At 35.9% G+C, this 21,454-nt stretch overlaps 1 protein-coding gene across 16 annotated transcripts in view; it reads left to right on the top strand.

Moving 5' to 3' along the window:
• BLTP1 (bridge-like lipid transfer protein family member 1) overlaps positions 1 to 16,473 on the top strand; it is a 213,236-nt gene extending 196,763 nt beyond the window's left edge. For all 16 annotated transcript variants that reach the window (XM_072755305.1, XM_072755320.1, XM_072755318.1 and 13 more), the window contains 12 exons: positions 752 to 889; positions 1,729 to 1,986; positions 2,904 to 3,054; positions 3,432 to 3,589; positions 3,691 to 3,883; positions 4,093 to 4,310; positions 6,965 to 7,216; positions 7,880 to 8,083; positions 9,492 to 9,686; positions 10,119 to 10,253; positions 13,210 to 13,375; positions 15,751 to 16,473. In XM_072755305.1, coding sequence (XP_072611406.1) covers positions 752 to 889; positions 1,729 to 1,986; positions 2,904 to 3,054; positions 3,432 to 3,589; positions 3,691 to 3,883; positions 4,093 to 4,310; positions 6,965 to 7,216; positions 7,880 to 8,083; positions 9,492 to 9,686; positions 10,119 to 10,253; positions 13,210 to 13,375; positions 15,751 to 15,967 — 2,285 coding nt within the window. In that variant the 3' untranslated portion in view covers positions 15,968 to 16,473. The remainder of the gene's footprint in view (positions 1 to 751; positions 890 to 1,728; positions 1,987 to 2,903; positions 3,055 to 3,431; positions 3,590 to 3,690; positions 3,884 to 4,092; positions 4,311 to 6,964; positions 7,217 to 7,879; positions 8,084 to 9,491; positions 9,687 to 10,118; positions 10,254 to 13,209; positions 13,376 to 15,750) is intronic.
• The last annotated feature ends 4,981 nt before the right edge of the window (positions 16,474 to 21,454 follow it).

The following is a 21,454-nucleotide window of genomic DNA, read 5'->3' as shown; positions in this document are numbered from 1 at the left end:
TGCGACAAGTTTCTAGCTTAGATGACTGGAGGGACAATGGAACATAATTAACTTAGAAAATAAGAAAGTTCTTAATAGGACATTTAGGTGGGAGAATCTAGTAGATAATTGGCTGATGGGCTATCTGGATATGGACTCAGGCTGAAACAGAAATGTTGATGTGGGCAACATTGGTGGGTAAATCCTTAGAAGCTATGGTGGAGGAATAGGAGAGCATGAAGGAAATGCAGAAGCAGAAGAGTGCTCAGAGTAGAGCCCCAAGAAGTGGCCATCAGAATTCTTCAGACTGACAAGTCACTGCTTTGTCTAAAAGGAAAATAGTAGTTCTTGCCACAGACTACTTTTTTTTGCAACTACTTTTAAGGAAGTTTGTGTTCCTGCCCATCCTGATTATTCAGTCTCCATATTTGAGAAAAGCAGTTAAAGTTGAAAGCTGTCAATAAGTCTGATCTTTAGAACCGCTCAGCATTTCAAGATAATATAGTAACAGAATTCCAAGTTGCCCTCACCTCAAAAAATGAAATGAGAAAAAAATAAAATAAAAAATGAAATGAGAGTAGTGTAAAAATGTGCTATTTGTATCATTTGTGGAAGGAACAAATATTTTCACTTACTAATCATACCATGTAACTTATTTTGATATTTCACTAATTATAACATAATTCAGTTGTGTGTCATATTATACCTGCCATGTGACAATATTAAAGGTTTTGAAATCTGTTCTAACAGATTTTATTTATATATGTATCAGCTGTATGTGATATAGGGTCTGCCTCCTTTAAATATGATATGCGTCGACTCAGTGAAATTCTGGCATTTCCAAGAGCCTGGTATAGGAGAAGTATCGCAAGACGACTATTCCTTGGGGACCAAACTATAAACTTGCCAAGTAAGCTTGTTATGTAATTATAATTATACTTAGGTTACCTTTAGTTTTGGTTATGGTAGTAACAAAAACCCACACAGTTCATTCATTCAGCATATGTCTGCTGAGTGCCTCTAATGTGGTAACCACTGGGAATACAGTAGTATTGGGGATCACAAAAAGCTTACTCTCTTAGAGATTATTCAGCTGATTTATATTCTATAATGATTATTCTGTAATCTGTAAAATCTGGAAATGCAGAAATACCATCTAATCATCCAAGTTAATCATGGTTAATTAAGCATGGAAAACGGAAAATGTTGGGGATATGCTACTACACTGCCTGCATTTTTCTCTTAGATATTGTTGTAGTACCATACTGTGTAAGTGAAAGGTAGAGTTAGCATGATACGGCAGAAAATACTAGAAATCCAAGTTTGAGTCTATCCCTTATTTGTTTTTTTGAAAGAGAAGGCACGCAGGCTTGCATGACCTGGGGGCACAGTAGGGGTAGAAGGAGAAGAGAGAGGATCCCAAGCAAGCCCCCTGCCCAGCATGAAGCCTAATGCAGGGCTGAATCTCAGGACCTTGAGATCATGACCTGACTGAGATCAAGAGTCAGATGCTTAACCAACTAAGCCACCCAGGCACCCCTCTATTCCCTTATTAGTAAAATGAAAAGGGAATAACTGCATTGCTCTTCTCATGAATTTCCATGAGAATTAAATGAAATAGCATGCTGGAATGTACTTTGCAAACCATAGATTGCTGTCCAGTTCTCAAATTAGAAATGGTAGAGTGATGAAATTTCTTATAACATGGAGATTTTACCCTGGCTAACTTTGTTTCTGCTTTTCTAATAGCATCTGGCCCAGGGACCCCTGACTCCATTGAAGGAGTAAGCCAACATCTTTCCCCTGAATCATCAAGAAAAGCTTACTGCAGGACCTGGGAGCAGCCTAGTCAGTCAGCCTCCTTCACGCATATGCCTCAATCACCTAATGTGTTCAATGAGCACATGACAAACAGCACCATGTCACCAGGGACAGCAGCACAGAGCCTAAAATCCCCAGCTTCCATAAGATCAAGGAGTGTGTCTGATTCTTCAGTTCCCCGAAGAGGTAACACTGCTCCCTTTGTTATCAGTATCCTTCCAGTGCCCCCAAGATAAAAATCTTATTTGTTACTCCCAGATTCCTGCCTTAACTGTAGGAAAATATATCCTTGCAGATTTTTATGGAAGATGGGGGGTGGGAATACCCAAAACGAAACACTTCAAAGTATTTGCCAGAAGAGAGAGCTGGATGGCTAGTAGCTTTGAAAAAGGAAAGGAAAAGAGGAATGAGCATATTGTTAGTTTGTTCCACATGGTACAGTTAGAAGTAAAAACAAACCTACAATGTTGTAAAAGATGTTTGATTTAGAAAAAGTTGATTTTTTTTCTGAATGTCAGACCCATTTATGAAAAAGTTAGTCTTTGATATTCATCCATTCTTTTATTCAGTTAGTGTTTTTTGAACTCTTTTATGTGCTCAGAACTCTACTTGTGTCTGAACATATAAAAATGATATAGTTCATGTCACAAGCTTAGAGTGTAATGAGTAAATGTAGGATTCAGGATACACACTGACCCACAGGAACCCCAGGAGACTGGTGCCTCAGTAGGTGTCTGCATTTCAAAATAGTCCCTGCCTTCAAGTCTTTTATTTGGTAGCAACAGCTTATGATTTTCTCCTTTGTAAAGAAAATCCTAGGGTGATGATCTGTGCTGTATTATCCCATGCATACCAGAATTTCCTCATATAAAATGAAGATCATACAGACCTTTATGAGCCTTTTCAGGAAGACTGCCTGCCCTTACTAAACATTCAGTCAAATTGTAGCTGGTATTTTAGAGGCTACATGACAGCCATTAACTGTTAGGTTTTAATTAAGAATACCATATTTTTATTTTGGGGATTATAGTGATAAGAATGGTAATTTTTAATTGCCTGAGCATCTATGTGAATGAATGTGCATTTGATTTTTCTTTTTTTAGATTCACTTTCAAAAACTTCAACTCCTTTTAACAAATCAAACAAAGCAGCAAGCCAACAAGGGACCCCATGGGAAACACTGGTCGTATTTGCCATCAACTTGAAGCAATTAAATGTTCAAATGAATATGAGTAATGTAATGGGAAATACAACGTAAGCTATTCAGATACAAGGAAAATTAGTCATTAGTTGTAATTTTTCTTATGTTGTAGTAAAGCAATTTAAAACCTTTTTAATACTGAAATGTTTGAGACAGTAGAAAAAAGCTGTAAGTTTCTTTATTTTGAAAATGGCTTTATTCTAAAGGTACTGTAATATAAAGTGGCATGGAATATAGTATTCTAAAAAGAAAATTATAAGGAAAACAGTGTAATTTGCTATGAAGAAAGCTTTATTATCAATATTCAAACATTTACCACAGTTTTTGTAAGAAATATTTTGTTAAACTTTTAAAAAATCCTCTCATTCCTGTTTTAACTTATGACATTGAAAACTATATGTCTTCTTAATAACCTTTTTCTTTTTTCCAGTTGGACAACAAGTGGTTTGAAGAGCCAGGGCCGTCTGTCAGTAGGAAGTAATCGAGATCGAGAGATAAGCATGTCTGTTGGTCTGGGAAGATCACAGTTGGATTCTAAAGGAGGAGTAGTTGGAGGGACCATAGACGTCAATGCTTTGGAGATGGTTGGTATGTTGAAGCAACTGAAAACAGGTTTTTGAAAATTAATTTTGATAAGTTTTCCCCATGATGCGTTTTTATGAAAAGTAATCATTTTGTTTCTCTTTTAGCTCATATTTCTGAACATCCAAATCAGCAACCTAGTCACAAAATTCAGATTACTATGGGTTCTACTGAAGCTCGAGTTGATTACATGGGCTCAAGTATCCTCATGGGTATCTTCAGTAATGCAGATCTCAAGCTTCAGGATGAATGGAAAGTAAACCTGTATAATACACTGGATTCGAGCATGACTGATAAAAGGTATTTAGTAAAATGTTACTTTTAGATATTTCCTATGACTGCTCTTAATATGGTTTTTTCTTATCCAGTGAGAAACAATTCATTTTTCTTACAAAATGATTTTATATTCAACTAATATGAATGAAAAATCTGGGTGGAGAAGGGAATTTTTCTTGTTGTTCTTTAGCTATCTTCTATAAGATATATGATAACTCTGTTTTATGCTTTAGTGAAATATTTGTCCATGGAGATTTGAAGTGGGATATTTTCCAAGTAATGATATCACGATCAACTACACCAGACCTGATAAAAATAGGAATGAAGCTCCAGGAATTTTTTACACAACAGTTTGACACCAGCAAACGAGCTTTGTCTACCTGGGGACCCGTTCCATATCTTCCACCTAAGACAATGACAAATAACTTAGAGAAAAGTTCACAGGAACAATGTAAGAATTAGAACTAAGCCTTTATATATGCTTTATCTTTCACTAAATGTTGTATTCAATCTTAATTTAAAATAATATCTATGTACCATATTTACAAAGTGGTCCGTATATGCTCCTTATTCTGTTCTCTCGGCAAAGTACCTGATTTCCTACCCACCAATGGAATTAAAGGCCATCATTTGGGAAGTCATTATTTATTACCTCCTCCCCCTGCCACAACTCACCTATAACCATACCAACTCCATGCTCTTGAATACTGATAATGACAATACCATGTTCTGGTTTAGAGCATGGGCTATGGAATCAGGATGTCTGATTTTGGATTTATTAGCTGTGTTATATGAGACAGATTATTATTTTCACTCAATTCTATCAGCAAATCAATTATGTTCTTAAGTACGGTTTTAGGCATAGGATGTCTACTAGTAGACAAAATTACCTACATAAAGCTTTGTTCTAATGGAGAGATAGACCATAATTAATTTGCTACTAAATATGTAAGATAATTTCAGATAAAAAGATGTGCTGAAAAACCAGGAGAAGGAGATAAAGAATAATACTGTGTTAGGCTAGCTAGTTTAGAAAGGTGGTCAGAGAAGCCTTTTAAAGTTTTAGGCTAGAAAGATCTCTGCTGGGGAAGAGAGTTCTAGGCATAGGGATTTGTTGGAAAGGGCAAAGCTCCTACAGTAGAAGAAACCTGGCTTATTTGAGGATCATTAAGGCGACTACTTTGGTGGAAAAGAGTGAGCAAGCAGGAAAATGTCAGACATGAATGGCCACAGAAAGGTTTTTAATACGATATGTAGTACTGGAGAGTTCTGAACAGATTTGATCCTTGATTTACTCTTTCTCAAGATATTCCTTTTTAAAGAGTCACTCTGGTTGCTCTGTGCAGAATAGACTACAGGTGGTTAAGAGTGGAAATAGAAATCATTGCAGTAATTATCATTACTGTTGTTACACACATAGTTATAGTAAGGAGGCCTTCAGAAGAGTCCTGACAGCAAATGATGACAGCTTTAACTAGAGAGAGGTAAAAGCGGTGAAGAGGGGATCCCTGGGTGGCGCAGCGGTTTGGCGCCTGCCTTTGGCCCGGGGCGCGATCCTGGAGACCCGGGATCGAATCCCACATCAGGCTCCTGGTGCATGGAGCCTGCTTCTCCCTCTGCCTGTGTCTCTGCCTCTCTCTCTCTCTCTCTCTCTCTCTGTGACTATCATAAATAAATAAAAAAAAAAATTAAAAAAAAAAGTGGTGAAGAGTAGTCAGAATCAGGATAATTTTAAGTAACTCTTTATAATCACAGAAGCAGTACATGTGCATTGGAAAAGCCTGGAAAACACATACAAGCAAAAAATAGAAACATCACATTCCTCCCGGAAATCATCACTGAACAATTTAGACTATATACTTTCAGATAATTTTCTTTTTTTTTTTTTTTTTTCAGATAATTTTCTATAAACCTATAAAACCTGTGTACTTTTTACCAAAATATTGTTCATACTGTTTTGTAATTTTTTCTGGTGAACAGTATTGTTTTCCACTTTGCAAAGTATATATCTTCTCTAGCCTTCTGACCACCTTCTACATTTGACTTAAAATTATTCTTACAACTGATTTGTCCAAACCAATATATCAGATTCAAGATCACAGATGAAGTCTGGTTATGTTCCTTGACCTCACTTGTTGAAGCTACTTGGCCAATTGTCTTGCAGAATGTCCTATCTTTTACATTTTTTTCAGTTGTTTTCTTGTGTTCTCATTTATCTTGTTCCTCTAATCCCTGTATTTCTTTTAAACTAGAATTGGTGTCAGTTATAAACAAGTTAGAGAGATATTCCTCAAAACTACTGGCCTGGATTCTTAAAAGTCCTTGTCTTGGAAAACAAACCAGGCTTAGGAAACCATTTTAGATTAAAGGAAACTAAAGAGACATGCCAACTAAATACAATGAATGATCCTTGATTGGATCTGGAATGAGAGTTGTGGAAAACAGCCTACGAACATTATTGGCATAAATGAAGAATATAAATACGAATTTTACATCCAACTAGTGCTTTTTGAACTGTAATGTGTATCTAAAACACCTGGAGATCTCATTAAAATGCAGATTCTGATACAGTAGGTATAGGGTGGACTTAAGAGTCTCTTTTTCCTTCTAACAAGCCCCTGGGTGATGCTGCTGCTGCTGCTGCTGCTGGTCCTCGGGTCTCACTTTTGAGTAACAGGGGTATAAGCAAGTAAAAAAAACTAGGAGATCGCCATTTGATTTCTAGCCTTTCTAGTCACTGGTTCACTTAACCCCTTTTCTGCTTCACTTGAAAAGAATCTAAATGAAATACCTAATTTACAGTTATTGTGAGAATTGTGTCAAATTTCATGCAAGTGCTTTATAAATCATGAATCATTACAGAGGTGTTAGTTGTAATTATTAGCAAGTTACTTCTTTCTTTAATTCTAGTCATCCTTATGCAGCATCTTTTCCCAGACTGTACTTTTATTAGCTTCTGCTTGATGTTAACCACATATTGGATTATTTTCGTCCTTTACCTGTATCACTTCAGCTGTAGAAAATACAGAAAATTCTGCCTTCCTTCCTGCTTTTCAAGGTGTTTGTGAGACACTTGAGGATAAGTGGTTTTTGGTTTTCTTGCAGTGCTTGATGCAGCTCATCATCGACATTGGCCTGGAGTATTGAAGGTGGTATCAGGATGTCACATATCCTTATTTCAGATTCCATTACCAGAAAATGGAATGCAGTTCGGAGGATCAATGAGCTTACATGGAAATCATATGACACTAGCTTGTTTTCATGGCCCAAATTTCCGTTCAAAATCCTGGGCCCTCTTTCACTTAGAAGAACCAAATATTGCTTTTTGGACTGAAGCTCAGAAAATCTGGGAAGATGGTAAACTGACATATAACTTTTACCTTTTCTTATCTTCTGATATGATTATAGATGACAGAGAAGTTTTCCTTTCTCGTATCTTTTATATGTTTTTGTTATATTTCTGAAGTCCATGTCTATTTGTTTTTATGTACTTGACATGTCAAGGAGTTCCCTGCCAGTGAGTCAGTATCTATAAAGTCTGGAGCACGAGGAAGGACTTATTCTGAACTTGCCATCCTATTCTGTTTCTTACTCTAGGCAATTAAAGTTTCTGCTGCTATGGCTGGCCACAGTCATAATAGTTATTATAAATATTATAAAAACATAAAAGACACATGGTGGTAGCTTAAGGAAATAGTCAAGACTAAATTATAAAACTTTTATGGATAAAGCTGTGCTTTTACCTCTGTTTACACTGATAAACCTCACCTTTTAGCTATCATTTCCTATTCTGTGGTTCCATAATGATGAAGGAAAGAATGGTTGATGCTCATCATCTTACCAGGGATAAATTCAGTTATAACTAAAAGAAAGAAAAATTATATGTGATTTTTTTCTTCTCAATTTTACACCCTTCCCTATCTATGTATGAGTTAACTAAATCTATTACTCTAGACCCACAACTATTTTCTTGCATCTAAACATAGTTTGTTAACATTAAAAACTTTTTTTTCCTTCTAGGCTCTAGTGATCATTCTACATACATAGTACAAACATTGGATTTTCATCTGGGCCATAATACCATGGTTACCAAACCATGTGGTGCTTTGGAAAGTCCTATGGCAACAATAACCAAGATAACAAGACGTCGCCATGAAAATCCACCCCATGGAGTAGCAAGTGTAAAAGAATGGTTCAATTATGTTACAGCCACAAGGAATGAAGGTTAAAAGTCTATTTCTTTGGAGAGATTTGTTTTCTGTGTCTGGGACTCTGTTGCCTCCATTTAGAATTTAAGTAGAGGGAAAATTTTCATTTTTTAATTAAACTAGTTGCATTTTACTCATGATGACATAAATGACAATATTAGTACATAATTCACCACTCTGATAGTGCAAAATCTCAGACTAAAAATTATTTTAGATGTAACTAAAAACATTCCAAATAATTGTTTTAAATAAATGAAGTTTATTATAGTTAGAAAAATATTTTTTCTTTGATGCTTAACATCACAAGTTTGGTAAAGTTACTACACAATTAAGTCACTGAATTCCACAAACTTTAAGGTTTGGGTTGGTTGGAATAAAATGAAACTTAATAATATTCCTATAAAACCAGTTTAAAAGGAGTATGATGAGTTTTCCCATTTGATTAGAATCACCAGTCTTGTAATAATGTAGCCACAAACTTTAAGGTTTGGGGTTGTTGGAATAAAATAAAACTTAATAATATTCCTATGAAACAAGTTTAAAAGGAGTATGATGAGTTTTCCCATTTGATTAGAATCAGCAATCTTGTAATAATGTAGCCAGAAAACTCTTATATTGTGGGTTCAAGTACTGATTTTACCAACTATGTCATCTGTATTGGAAGGGTGACTGATTGAGACTTGCTAAGACTGGAATGTTTTACGTAAAAATAACCATCTTTCAAAATGGGAAAGATGACTTGTGCCCCATTGAAAATAATTATTATGGAATAGGCTGCACCAGGGATTAGGCCTATTAAAAATGTTCTAGGAACAAAGAATGATAAGGAAGTGAATTAAAGATTATGCATGTATTAACTATTCTATATTGAATATTATACCTTCCAAAGAAAGATTTTGGAGGAGGGAGTTCTTTTTGGCTGGGATACCATGGAGTATTAGCAAACTGCACTGCTACCTATATACCTGAAAACTGCTAGGTTTTCTAAGGAAACCATAGCACTTATGTTGGGAAAAATCAAGACTTCTACCTTAATTCAAGGTCAAGAACATATTTAATTGCAAATTCTGTAAGGGTAAAACAAACTAGAGAACTCTAAGCTTAATGAAATCCTTAAATTTAGACATTAATTTAGTTAAAAATAATTTTAAAGTTTTAAATTTGAGAAACAAAACCAAAATGTATTAGATTTATCCAAAATTATGTTATAAAGCTTTTGTCTTGAGAATAGTGATATACATCACTATCATATATATATATAGGTAAAACACTGCATATTTATATTTATATAAATATGTTTATATAAATTTTCCAACTTCTAAAATGATAAAAATTCTATGTATAATAGTGTCATGAATGCTATAGGTTTATCATTGCCTGTTGGTTTAATTTGATTCTTCTCGTCTTTATTATTGTCCATGTAGAGCTAAACCTACTTCGTAACGTTGATGCTAATAACACTGAGAATAGCACTACAGTGAAGAATTCTAGTTTGTTGAGTGGATTCAGAGGAGGTTCTAGCTACAATCATGAAACAGAAACTATCTTTGCATTACCAAGGATGCAGCTTGAATTTAAATCCATTCATGTTCAAGAACCACAGGAACCTTCATTACAGGGTATGTGGAAAAAGTTTCTAAAGTTACTAAGAAAATTCTAAAGGAACTTTGAATTACGGGTTTTGCGTAGGTTGTCTGTGTAAGAGTAATATAGTCTAATGAAATTGATTTGTTTAGTCAAATTTTCTTACCAGCTATATGACTGCTGGCATATAATTTGATCCATTTGTGCCTCTTTCTCTTCAGTGACATGGGAGGAAAATAACAGGATTTCATGCATAGGGTTTTTATGCATTTTAATAAATGGCATGTACTTGGAAAGTGCTTAGTAAACTATTATCATTTGTAAATAAACATATAGAAACTACTCAGTTCTAGTTGCATTTGTAGTTGCATTTAATGGATGCATTTACATGAACCCATGTCGCTTGTTATTAACAGGAAGTGAAAGGGACTTAAGAAATCTTTTACTATAGAACTTTGCCATTGCAGATGCCAGCCTGAAGCCAAAGGTAGAATGTAGTGTGGTGACAGAGTTCACTGACCACATTTGTGTGACTATGGATGCTGAGCTCATCATGTTCCTTCATGATTTAGTGTCTGCTTATCTTAAGGAAAAAGAAAAAGGTGGGTAGCATATTCTTTTTTTCTTTCCCATTTCAGGAAAGGCAGTTGTCAGTACCATTTATATGGATTTTTATGGTCTAATGGTAAAATGCGTACTCTGTCTCCTTCCTTTAAATTGTAAATATCAATCAATGAAATAAATATCAATAATACGTTAGTAAAACTATGTGACAGACATTCTGAGTGTCTGCTATGTCCATGACACTTTTATACATAACTCACACTAAATGGTGTGTGTGTGTGTTTTAAGATTTTATTTATTTATTCATGAGAGACAGAGAGAGGCAGAGACATAGAGGGAGAAGCAGGCTCCTCGCAGGGAGCCTGATGCGGGACTCGATCCCCAGACCTGGGATCACACCCTGAGCCAAAGGCAGGTGCTCACTGCTGAGCCACCCAGGCGTCCCTGGATGGTGTTTTATACTTTACAAAATGTTTCCATATATGTTATGTACATTATCAGGCCCTGTAGGAGAATCTCACAAAGAAGGATGAGAAAGAAAATCTCTTTAAGGAAATACTGATAGTCAAAGTGAAATGGCTAAAGAAACAACTACATAATGAATAGCATGAATTGTATACATTGTCAGGAAAACTGAATTAAGTTAGATAAATCTGTTTGGAATGCAGAGAACATTTTTTAAATAAATAAATTAGACTTCAGTGGTAGTGTTTTGTTTTTATGAGCTAGCTAACATTGGCTTACTCACTAGAAATTGACATGTTTGTCTGTTAAGAAACAAATGGTAACCCTAATATCTGTATGGAACTGGTTGACTATATTATGGTGTCCGTATAATGGAATGGAATACTCTGTGGCTGTTTAAAAGAATGGGGTAGTCTGAAATATAATGATATAGAATGATATCCAAATATATGGTCTTTATGCACCCAGTAAATATATATTACACAAATATATGAATATATAGTAGTAAAATGACAGATGTGATTTTTTTTAATTGCTTGGAATACATGCTATTTGTTTAGGTCACCCTATAATTCATTTTCCTAATGAACAAAACTATAAAATTTTTCTAGCAGGTATTTCAAAATAGCCTCATGATAAATGTTTGAGTGAAGAAACAGATTATCAAAAATCAATGCAAAAGTAGCATAGCATAGACTGAATTGCTGTTCCATTAGTATTCATCTAGATGTGCCAAAAATCCTGAGAGTAAAAGCAGTAATGATGGCTGGAGGAATCTATGAGATACTAGTTGAAACTTAAATGACTGAAACTATATAATAGGAAATATTATATACAAGTAAATCCTGTCTTCACTTATAGCACCAACATACACCAGTCCCTAGTAATCCCCTTGTTTTTCTCTCTGTTTTAATAGTTAAACTTCACGTGGAAAAAAACAGACTCTAAGAAAACCTGCGAAGTTCAGAATTCTTTTCTAGTCTATGTCTATATAAAAACCTGCCAGATTTCTTTCTCGCAGTTATTTGTGAAATCTTTGTAATTTTATGAAATACTGTGTTGGTCTTGATCTGTCATGAACTGTGCACATTAAAATAAAAACCCACTTATTAAATACAAACTGCTGTACAACAAAAAAGGGAGAAAAGACTGAGAACAAACTAGCGGTTGCTAAAGGGGAGAGGAGTGGCAAGATGGGCAAAATGGACAAGGGGGATTAAGAGATACAAACCTCTAGTTATAAAATAAGTCACGGGAATAAAAAGTACAGCACAAGGGGTATCGTCAATAATACTGTAATACACTTCTGGCAAGCATTTCAAAATGTATATTAATTGCTATATCACTATGTTGTACACCTGAAACTAATTTAATATTATGTATAAATTATATTTAAATTAGAAGTAGAAAAGCAAACCTGTATAACATTCTTTCAGTAGGAAAAAAGGAAATGGGAACTTGATTATCAGACTTCAATGACCAAGTGTTATATTATCTATGGGAATTTCAATTATAAGTAAAAATATTTTAAAAGCTATATTTTGTTATTAAAAACTAAAAGCAGTTCTGTTCAAAATTGGCATAAGCATGCCTAATTTTTAACAGCATGTAAGGCTAGACCAGAATCAACATATTTCTAGAAAATCAAGATAGATTGTAGCACTGTAACCACTACCAGTAATAAAAGCAGAGCAATTGTGAGCAGGCAATAACTGAAGACATCTATACTCTTCTGTAGTGTGAACGTAAATACAGCTTTATCCTAGGCTCAGTCCCAATCAATATGTCATCCTTACTACTAATTCACAACAAAGTTAAAACCAGAGTTATATAATCCCTGGATATTACACAGTTTATCTGTTATTTTATGCCCAATTTGTGTCTTGAACTTTTATTCTAATACTACATATATTAGAGTTTGCCATATGAAAGCTACCTTTGTCTCAGATTTGATTTTAATTTTGTATATATTTTGATCACCAGTGTAAAAAGAACTTGTCTTTCATAAAGCACTGGAGTCTTCACTATAAAGAGTGAAAGGCTGCTTGCATAAAAAGCTCCTAAGTTACTACCAGTGTTCAAATATATAGAGAGACATTAACATCCTAAAACTATTAAGTGGTACACTTTAAATGAGTGAACTGTATGATATCTCAATAAAGCTGTTAAAAAAGTGTCCACCTGTAGCCATTCTTTAAGAAGCCTCAGTTTCAGTGCCCTATGCTTGCTGTCAAATAAGTCTTGGCATTCTTTACTATTAGTTTTAAGCACACAAATATGTGTAAATTATATGCTATTCCTCAAAAATAATGAGATGTTAACTTTTATATTGTCTTTAAGAAATACCAATAATTGGCAGTTATTTATGGCTTATTTTAAAATACTAGTTTTTCAGAAATGTAATTAAATGAGGCTTTGGCCAGTTCATAAGTAAAATGGAGCCAATTATACTGTTCATATGGTGATTTAAGATACATTTATAAGATACATATTTGCAATATTAATCTACCATTTTCATTTTCATTATAGCCATTTTTCCACCTCGGATTTTATCTACTCGACCAGGACAGAAAAGTCCAATTATTATACATGATGACAATTCCTCTGACAAAGACAGAGAGGACAGCATCACTTATACTACTGTGGACTGGAGAGACTTTATGTGTAACACATGGCATCTAGAACCCACTCTTAGGTAAGTAGTGGGTGTATATATTTACCTGTATCCTACAAGATTATCATGAGTAAAAGGTTATAAATGTAGGAAGTTAAATACAGCTTACCAAAAACCTGTTTTAGACGTTAGCTACTTACGACATCTCTAACTTCTGGCTATGTTTCTGCTCCATTCTGCTTTTTTAAGTGCTTCTACTGCAAGACAAAAGAAGCTCAAACATCACACCTAGCTCAGCACTCTCCACTCTGTGGCATTCTGTTAATCACTAAAATATAATAACTCCATCTCCACTATTGATGTTATTTTCTTTACCATCTTTTTTACCAGGATGTTATTTTCAAGTATTTGAGGTACCTGCAGTAAACTTTTTTGTTTCTTAGTTTGGAAAGATATCCTAACAAACTTCTCACATATGTCATGACAGTGTAATAGAACTTACAGTGTCACAATGACTTACTGTCTGCATGCTAAGCAATATAGAACTATCCCTGAAATGTTGAATTTAATGCTGTAAGATTCAGGTTTGTTTAGAGACATGTTCTACTAAAATCATGATCCCAGTTACATCAACTTATTTTCATATTAACATTTCAAACATATTTTCTAGTTTTAATTACATTTATAATGGCTGCTCTAACTAGTAGTACTTGTATGTCCTTGTTTACGGTTACCACTCATAACCTTCCTATCATTTTCCCCTTTCCTCTCCTCTGCTTTGTTAATCAACTTTTAATCATCTAAATCACGGAATAACAGTATCAAAAAAAATCCATCAAACTCCAGCACAACATTTCTACAGAACAATACGGATTTCATTTAGATAAGGCTGTTATTCATTTATGCCACAAAATAATTCTAAAGCAAGAAAATATCCATTTTACAGAGGAGTCTTGTATAAGCAGAAAGTAGTGACTTTGTGTTAATTTGTATACAATAAAATTTGGTATTAACAGTATATAGAAGTATTAACTGTCAATACTCAGAAGAAAATTAAAATACTGCAAAGATCCTGATGCAGAAAACTACTTAGAAAATTTGTTTTGATTTTATAAATCTATGATGAAATTAAGTATCTTAATTTAAAATGAGTGTAAGTAGTTTAATTTGCCATTCTTCCTTTTTTTTTTTTTTTTTAAGCATACCACCAAGAGACTAGTTAATACGGTGTGGTGGAGAGCATGTTGAAGAGTTCTGGCTCTAAGTCCAGTTGTATAGATAGCATAGTAAACTAAATGATCTTGGCCAAAGGACCTATTTCTGCTTCACTTGTCTCCTAAGAAAAATTTGGTGAACAGTATTACTACCTTGTAGGGTTGTTACAATGGTTAAATGAGTTAACACAAAATGCTTATAACTATAGAGTCTTAATAGACCAGCGCTTAATACTCCCTTTTCCTTACCCAAGTTCAGAAGCAATTAAAACAGTGAGAGAGAGGCAGCTGAGAATGAAAGTAACAGTTTTAGTAGTGACAAAGCTCTTAACCGTGAATGTGGTTTGATGTCCGGCAACAGTGGCCTCTACTACAGAGTCCAGGTTTGGACTTAACTACAGGCTTTTCACGATGCAGAACACCAGAGTTGTGTGCCCGCCCCCACCTTGAGTTCTGCAGTCGGCAGCCCTGTGAACTCATGGACTCACCTAGCCACAAGCAGCCTCTAACAGTCTTCCGCTAACCTATTTAGAGGCCTGTCCTTGAGAAACCTTTTGGACCAAGCAATGGAGCAAAATGAGCGGCTCTTAAGAGAAGGCAGGGAAGACCGTACTGAACTACACGACCCAGTTCCTCTGTTAACTTGCCAGTCAGATAAATCCTTAATACAGGAGCAGGGAGCCAGGAGTGTTTCACTAATGGCTGTTCCTCTAAATAGAAGGAAATACTAGGAATTGGGAGAAAATGTTTCTTTCTTTAAACATGTTTAACACATAGCAAACACTTAGGAAATTTTGGCCTTTTTTCCTCCCACCATTAGGCCACATATATGCCGAACTCATTTTTTTCTCAGCTTTATTGAGGTATAATTTACAAAACATGTAAGATATTTTAAGTGGACAGTGTCATAATTTGATACATGTACACGTTGTAAAAGGATTCCTCCCATTACATTAATGTCTTTTAGAATGAACCAAATGTTCTTTAAATGTCAAGATGACTCTGTAACTTAAGAGGCCTAAAATAATCAGAATGAAATTCACTTAATTCCACTGCTGTGTAGGCTCTCAGGGATACTTATAATCACATTTTTTGAATGCTGTAAACCCAGGAATTGCAGCTTAGATCATTCAGTCACACCTACTGAGAGGAGTCTGCCTCGGACATCTGAAAGAGGCTTATGATGTTCCTGAACCTACTGCTTAATATTATTATTATCTGTAATTTTATCTGTAATTTTAGATTAATCTCTTGGACTGGAAGAAAGATTGATCCAGTAGGTGTTGATTATATTCTTCAAAAACTGGGCTTCCATCATGCCAGGACTACTATTCCTAAATGGCTTCAAAGAGGAGTCATGGATCCACTTGACAAGGTTCTATCAGTTCTTATAAAAAAATTGGGTACTGCACTACAGGATGAAAAGGAAAAGAAAGGAAAAGACAAAGAAGAACACTAAAATCACTTGATCTGTGAACAAATTATGATTGTGTCCGTTTAGTTTTATTACACTGGAGTGTTTTTTTTTCTTTTTGTATAGTAAAATTATTTTCAGTATAACTTAAAATAACTAATTTTGTGGCCATTATATTGAAAACTTGTAAGTTGTTTATTCTAGTTCCAGCATTCTGTATACAGTGAAGTATTGCATGATAATGTAAATTTTGTGAAAACCTAGATTAAAATATATAAATCTACTCCGTAAGGTTTATGATTATATTATGTGCAATATGATTCCTGCATCTTTAAAATATTTTCAGAGTAACTGTGAATTTTTGTTATTGGCCATAACTTTTAGAAAAATCTTGTTCATAATGTGATTTTTTTGGTCATTAATTGCTTTTTCTTTTTTTAAAATATAGTCTTGTAAAATACCTATTTGTATATAGTTTGAGTAAATGTGATATGATTACCACTAAAATATTGTTTGTAACTATTGTAATAAAGTCACAATGATTGATTTCACTCTGTGGTTATCTCTGAGTCATTATTCTTTGGGTAGCTTATTTTTATAATAAATACCTATCCTGTTACTGCATGTTTTCATAGATGATGATTAATATTAAAAAATTAAATCATATGGTGCCTCGGTGGCTTAGTCAGTTAAGCATTGGACTCGACCTGATTTCAGCTCAGGTCACAATCTCAGGGTCATGAGATCAAGCCCTGCCTCTGGCTTTATGCTCAGCACAGCATCTACTCATCCCTCTCCCTCTGCCCCGCCCTACCCCCAGCTATCCCTGAAATAAATAAATAATATCCTTGGGGGAGGAGTTAAGATGGAGAAGGGGGGACTCTGGGCTTTCTTCTACCCTGAAACATAGCTGTATTGAAGTCAGGTCACTTGGAATATTCAGGAGATCCATCTGAGGATTGGAAGTAGAATCTCCATGGTTGGGAGGGAGACAGCATGGCAGGTACAAGATGCATGGAAACTGTGGGAGAGAAAAACTGTCCAGCTGTGGAGGGAGGGAACCCTTTCCTGGAGAGAGCAGGGAATGCTGAGAGAGTGCAGCACCAGTTTTGCACAAGAAAAAAACCTCTCTCACCACAGACTGGGGAGACAGGGGAACTGAGTGTTGCAAGTTTTTTGCAAACAGCAAGTGGAGCTCAAACTCAAGTTTTCACAGAGTGGAGCTGTAGCCTGTGCCCAAGGGAGGAGGGCTCTGGTTCAGAGCACACACAAAGTGGTAAAAGGATCTTTTGAGTTGCACTGGGAGAAAAATCATTCCCTTTCCTGGAGTACATTTGGAAGAGGGTATATTGCCTCTCAAAGGACAAAAGACCTTGCAGGTACCAACAAATGGCTCTTCATTGGCAGGGGACAAAGATGTGTGCACAGGATGGATAACCCAGTCACTGCTTTTCGTGGTGCCACAGCATAGACTCCACATACCATGCAGCTGTGGACTGTTTTTGTGAGACAAGGGCACTAGTCAGAGAGCACAAAACCACCTGGAGGAGGAAGCAGATCTGAGTGGTGCTGGCTCTTAGATTTGGAATTTTGAATCCCAGCCATGCCAAATATAAAATGCAGGAGAGCTGTGATGCCAGGCATGCTGGAAGCCCTTGCTTTTCTGTGAGGGCTCCTGAACAGCAGGGGATATGAGAGCCCCTTGTCCTTGCATGAGAGAGTGGGGTGGCACATATTCCCTTTCTACCAACACAGTTGGACTTCAGTAACACAGCAGCTCCCAGTAGAGGTGAGAGCTGCTTACCTCAAACCCTGCCCCCTTGTGATCGGCAAGTGTTTTGTTTTTGTTTTTTGTTTTTTGTTTTTTTGTTTTTGTTTTTTTTAACCAAGGCAGGATTGACTGTGAGCCACTGCAGCGGACCTCTCCCCCCAGAAGAGCCACAGAGGCAGCACAGCGCAAGCACCAAGTCTACTAATCAAACGGTGCCTCACAGCATCCTCTTCAGTTCTGGTGGGAATAGGACCAAGCTGTGTTTTTTTCTCTTACTCTTTTTTTTCCTTTGGAATTGGGCTTATAGTTTTTGTTTTTTCATTTCCATTTCTCTTTTTTGGGGAATCAGGCTTGTTTTTTCACTTTATTTTTCCTTTTTTCGGATTAAGTTTATAGTCTGTGTATGTGTTATCACTTTTTTGTTGTTCCTTTTCATTCTGTCTCTCTTTGAATTAGGCTTTTTTTTTTCCTTTTTCTTCATGCTTTTTTAAATAAAGGTCCAAACACTCCCCACTGCAGGCAAGGAGGAACTCTGCAGGGGACTGACCAGTGGGAAAGAGAAGCCAAAACCCAAGAGCAGAGTGCACACAGCCTACACCAGAAACACTTCCTAAACTGCCAGGCCCTGAACAGTATATGACCTCTTTTTAATGTAGTATTACTCTGAGGTACAGGAAACATAACAAACTTTCATAACCTACTGCAAAAGAGAGAAACTTGGCCAAAATGACAAAATGGAGGAATTCTCCCTGAAAGAAAGGTCAGGAAGATATCACAGCTAGACACTTGCTTAAAGCAGATATAAGAAATATATCTGAACAAGAATTTAGACCAACAGTCATAAGACTACTAGCTTGTTTTGAAAGAAGCATAGAAGAAAGCAGAGAAACTCTTGCTGCAGAGATAAAGACCTAAAAACTAGTCAGGCTGAAATAATAAAAATGCTGTAATTGAGATGCAAAACTGAATAAGATTACAATGAAGACTGAAGAGGCAGGCTAGAGAATAGGTGATATAGAGGGTAAAATCATGGAAAATAATGAAGCTATAAGAAGAGGGAAAGAAAAAGATCACAAAGGTAGACTGAGAAAACTCAGTGATTCCATAAAGAAAAATAATATCTGTATCATAGAAGGTGTAGAAGAAGAAGAGTGGGAAGAAGGGAAGAAGGAGTGGACGGTAAAAAAAAAAATATTGAGATCATACCATGCATATTTTCAGACCACAAAGCTATAAAACTTGAAGTCAATCACAAGAGAAAATTTGGAAGGACCACAAATACATGGAGGTTAAAAAACATCGTACTAAAGAATGAGTCAACCAGGAAATTAAAGAACTTAAAAAATACACGGAAGGGGGCAGCCCGGGTGGCTCAGTGGTTTAGCATCTGCCTTCAGCCCAGGGCATGATCCTGGAGATCCAGAATCAAGTCCCACGTCGGGCTCCCTGCATGGAGCCTGCTTCTCTCTTGGCCTGTGTCTCTGTGCCTCTCTCTCTCTCTCTCTCTCTCATGAATAAATAAAATCTTAAAAAAAAAAAATACGTGGAAGCAAATAAAAATGAAAACATGACAGTCCAAAACCTTTGGGATATAGGAAAGGCAGTTCTATGAGGGAAATATAGAGTAATACAGGCCTTTCTCAAGAAGAAAAGTCTCAAATAGACAACCTAAACTTATACCTAAAGGAGGTGGGAGAAGTAAAGCAAATAAACCCTAAATCCAGCAGGATAAGAGTAATAATAAAGATTGTAGCAGAAATCAATGTTATCAAAATTAAAAAAAAAAAAAACACAGTAGAACAAATCAATGAAACTAGGAGCTGGTTCTTGTTTTGTTTAAAACAGAAGGAGAAGAGACAGAGACAAAGGCAGAGGGAGAAGCAGGCTCCATGCAAGGAGCCCGATAAGGGACTCGACCCCAGATCCTGGGATCATGCCCTAGGCCGAAGGCAGATGCTCAATCACTGAGCTACCCAGGCCTCCTAGGAGCTGGCTCTTAGAAAGAATTAACAAGATTGGTAAACTCCTAGCCAGACTTATCAAAAAAACAAAACAAACAAACAAAAAAAACTGAGATGTCCATTCTCACCACTGCTGTTCAACAAGTCCTAGCCTCTGCAAATCAGACAACAGAAAGAATAAAAGGCATCCAAATCATCAAGGAAGAAGTCAAACTTTCGTTCTTCACAGATGACAGTATACTCTAGGTATAAAACTTGAAAAACTCCACTAAAAAAATTGCTAGAAATGATATAAGAATTCAACAAAGCCACAGGATATAAAATCAATGCACAGAAATATGTTCCATTTCTAAACACCAAGGATGAAGTAGCAGAAAGAAAAATCAAGGAATTGATTTCTCTTGGCAACTGGCTTACAACTGCACCCAAAACAATAAGATACCTAGGAATAATCCTTACCTAAGAGGTAAAAGATCTGTACTCTGAAAACTGTAAAACTGAAGACACAAAGAAACAGAAAAGCATTCCATGCTCATGGATTGGAAGAACAAATATTGTTAAAATGTCTGTAACTCCCCACAGCAATCTGCACATTCAACACAATTCCTATCAAAATAACACCAGCATTCTTCACTGAACTAGAACAAACAATTCTAAAATTTGAATGAAACAAGAAAAAACCCTGAATAGCCAAGTAATGCTGAAAAGAAAACCAAAGCTGGAGGTATCACAATTCCAGATTAAGCTGCATTACAAAGCTGTAATCAAGACAATATGTTACTGGAAAACAAAACAAAACAAAACAAAACAAAACAAAACAAAACAAAACAAAACATAGATCAATGGAACAGAATAGAGAACCCAGAAATGGACCCCCAACTCTATGGCCAACTAATCTTCAACAAAGTGGGAAAGAATATCCAATGGAAAAAAGTCTCTTCAACAAATGGTGTCAGGGAAATTGGACAGCCACATGCAGAAGAATGAAACTGGACCACTTTGTTACACCACACACACACACACACACACACACACACACACACACACACAATTCGAAATGGATGAAAGACCTAAATGCGAGACGGGAAACCATCAAAACCCTAGAGGAAAACACAGGCAGCAACTTCTGTGATCTCAGCCACAGCAACTTTCTACTAGACACGTCTCCAGAGGCAAGGGAAACAAAAGCAAAAATGGACTATTGGGACTTCATCAGGATAAAAAGCTTCTACACAGGAAAAGAAACTAACAAAGCTAAAAGGCAACCTATGGAATGGGAGAACTTAACAAACTCAACACCCAAAAACCAAAAAAATCAGATTATGTTGGAAGATATTCTCAATGATCTCCCACATTTCCAAATCTAGCCGCTCCTTGTCCAGGACAATAAATATTGTACACAATATTTATTACAAATATTTCAAGGATATTTGTATTTCAGTCAATCTTGAAAAACAGAGATAGTATCTACCTCCAGTGCAAAGAGTAGATTTGCTCGCAGCCCTGGAAGATACTGTGTCTCCTTTGCCATTATAGAAAATTAGATTTCCCTTAGTTCGGAGTTCTACTCTAACACACCCCACTGTGCATGCAGCATGCATCTGGACCCCTACATACTACCTCCATGTGATCCTGAAACAAGTAGAACTATGTTGACATGCAGATAACCATGCCATGAATAATAAAGTCCTTAGTCTCTGACCCAGGAGTCTTAGCATCTTCTACCAGCATCCATGAAACTGGGGCAAGCTAACTGTAAAGCTTTAAAGCAGAGTAAAATATCACACCTTTCACAGTTTT

Source organism: Vulpes vulpes, chromosome 4, assembly GCF_048418805.1.
Source record: "Vulpes vulpes isolate BD-2025 chromosome 4, VulVul3, whole genome shotgun sequence".
Taxonomy (NCBI): domain Eukaryota; kingdom Metazoa; phylum Chordata; class Mammalia; order Carnivora; family Canidae; genus Vulpes; species Vulpes vulpes.
Note: the sequence above shows the minus strand (reverse complement) of the source record. Positions and strands in the feature narration are given on the sequence as shown.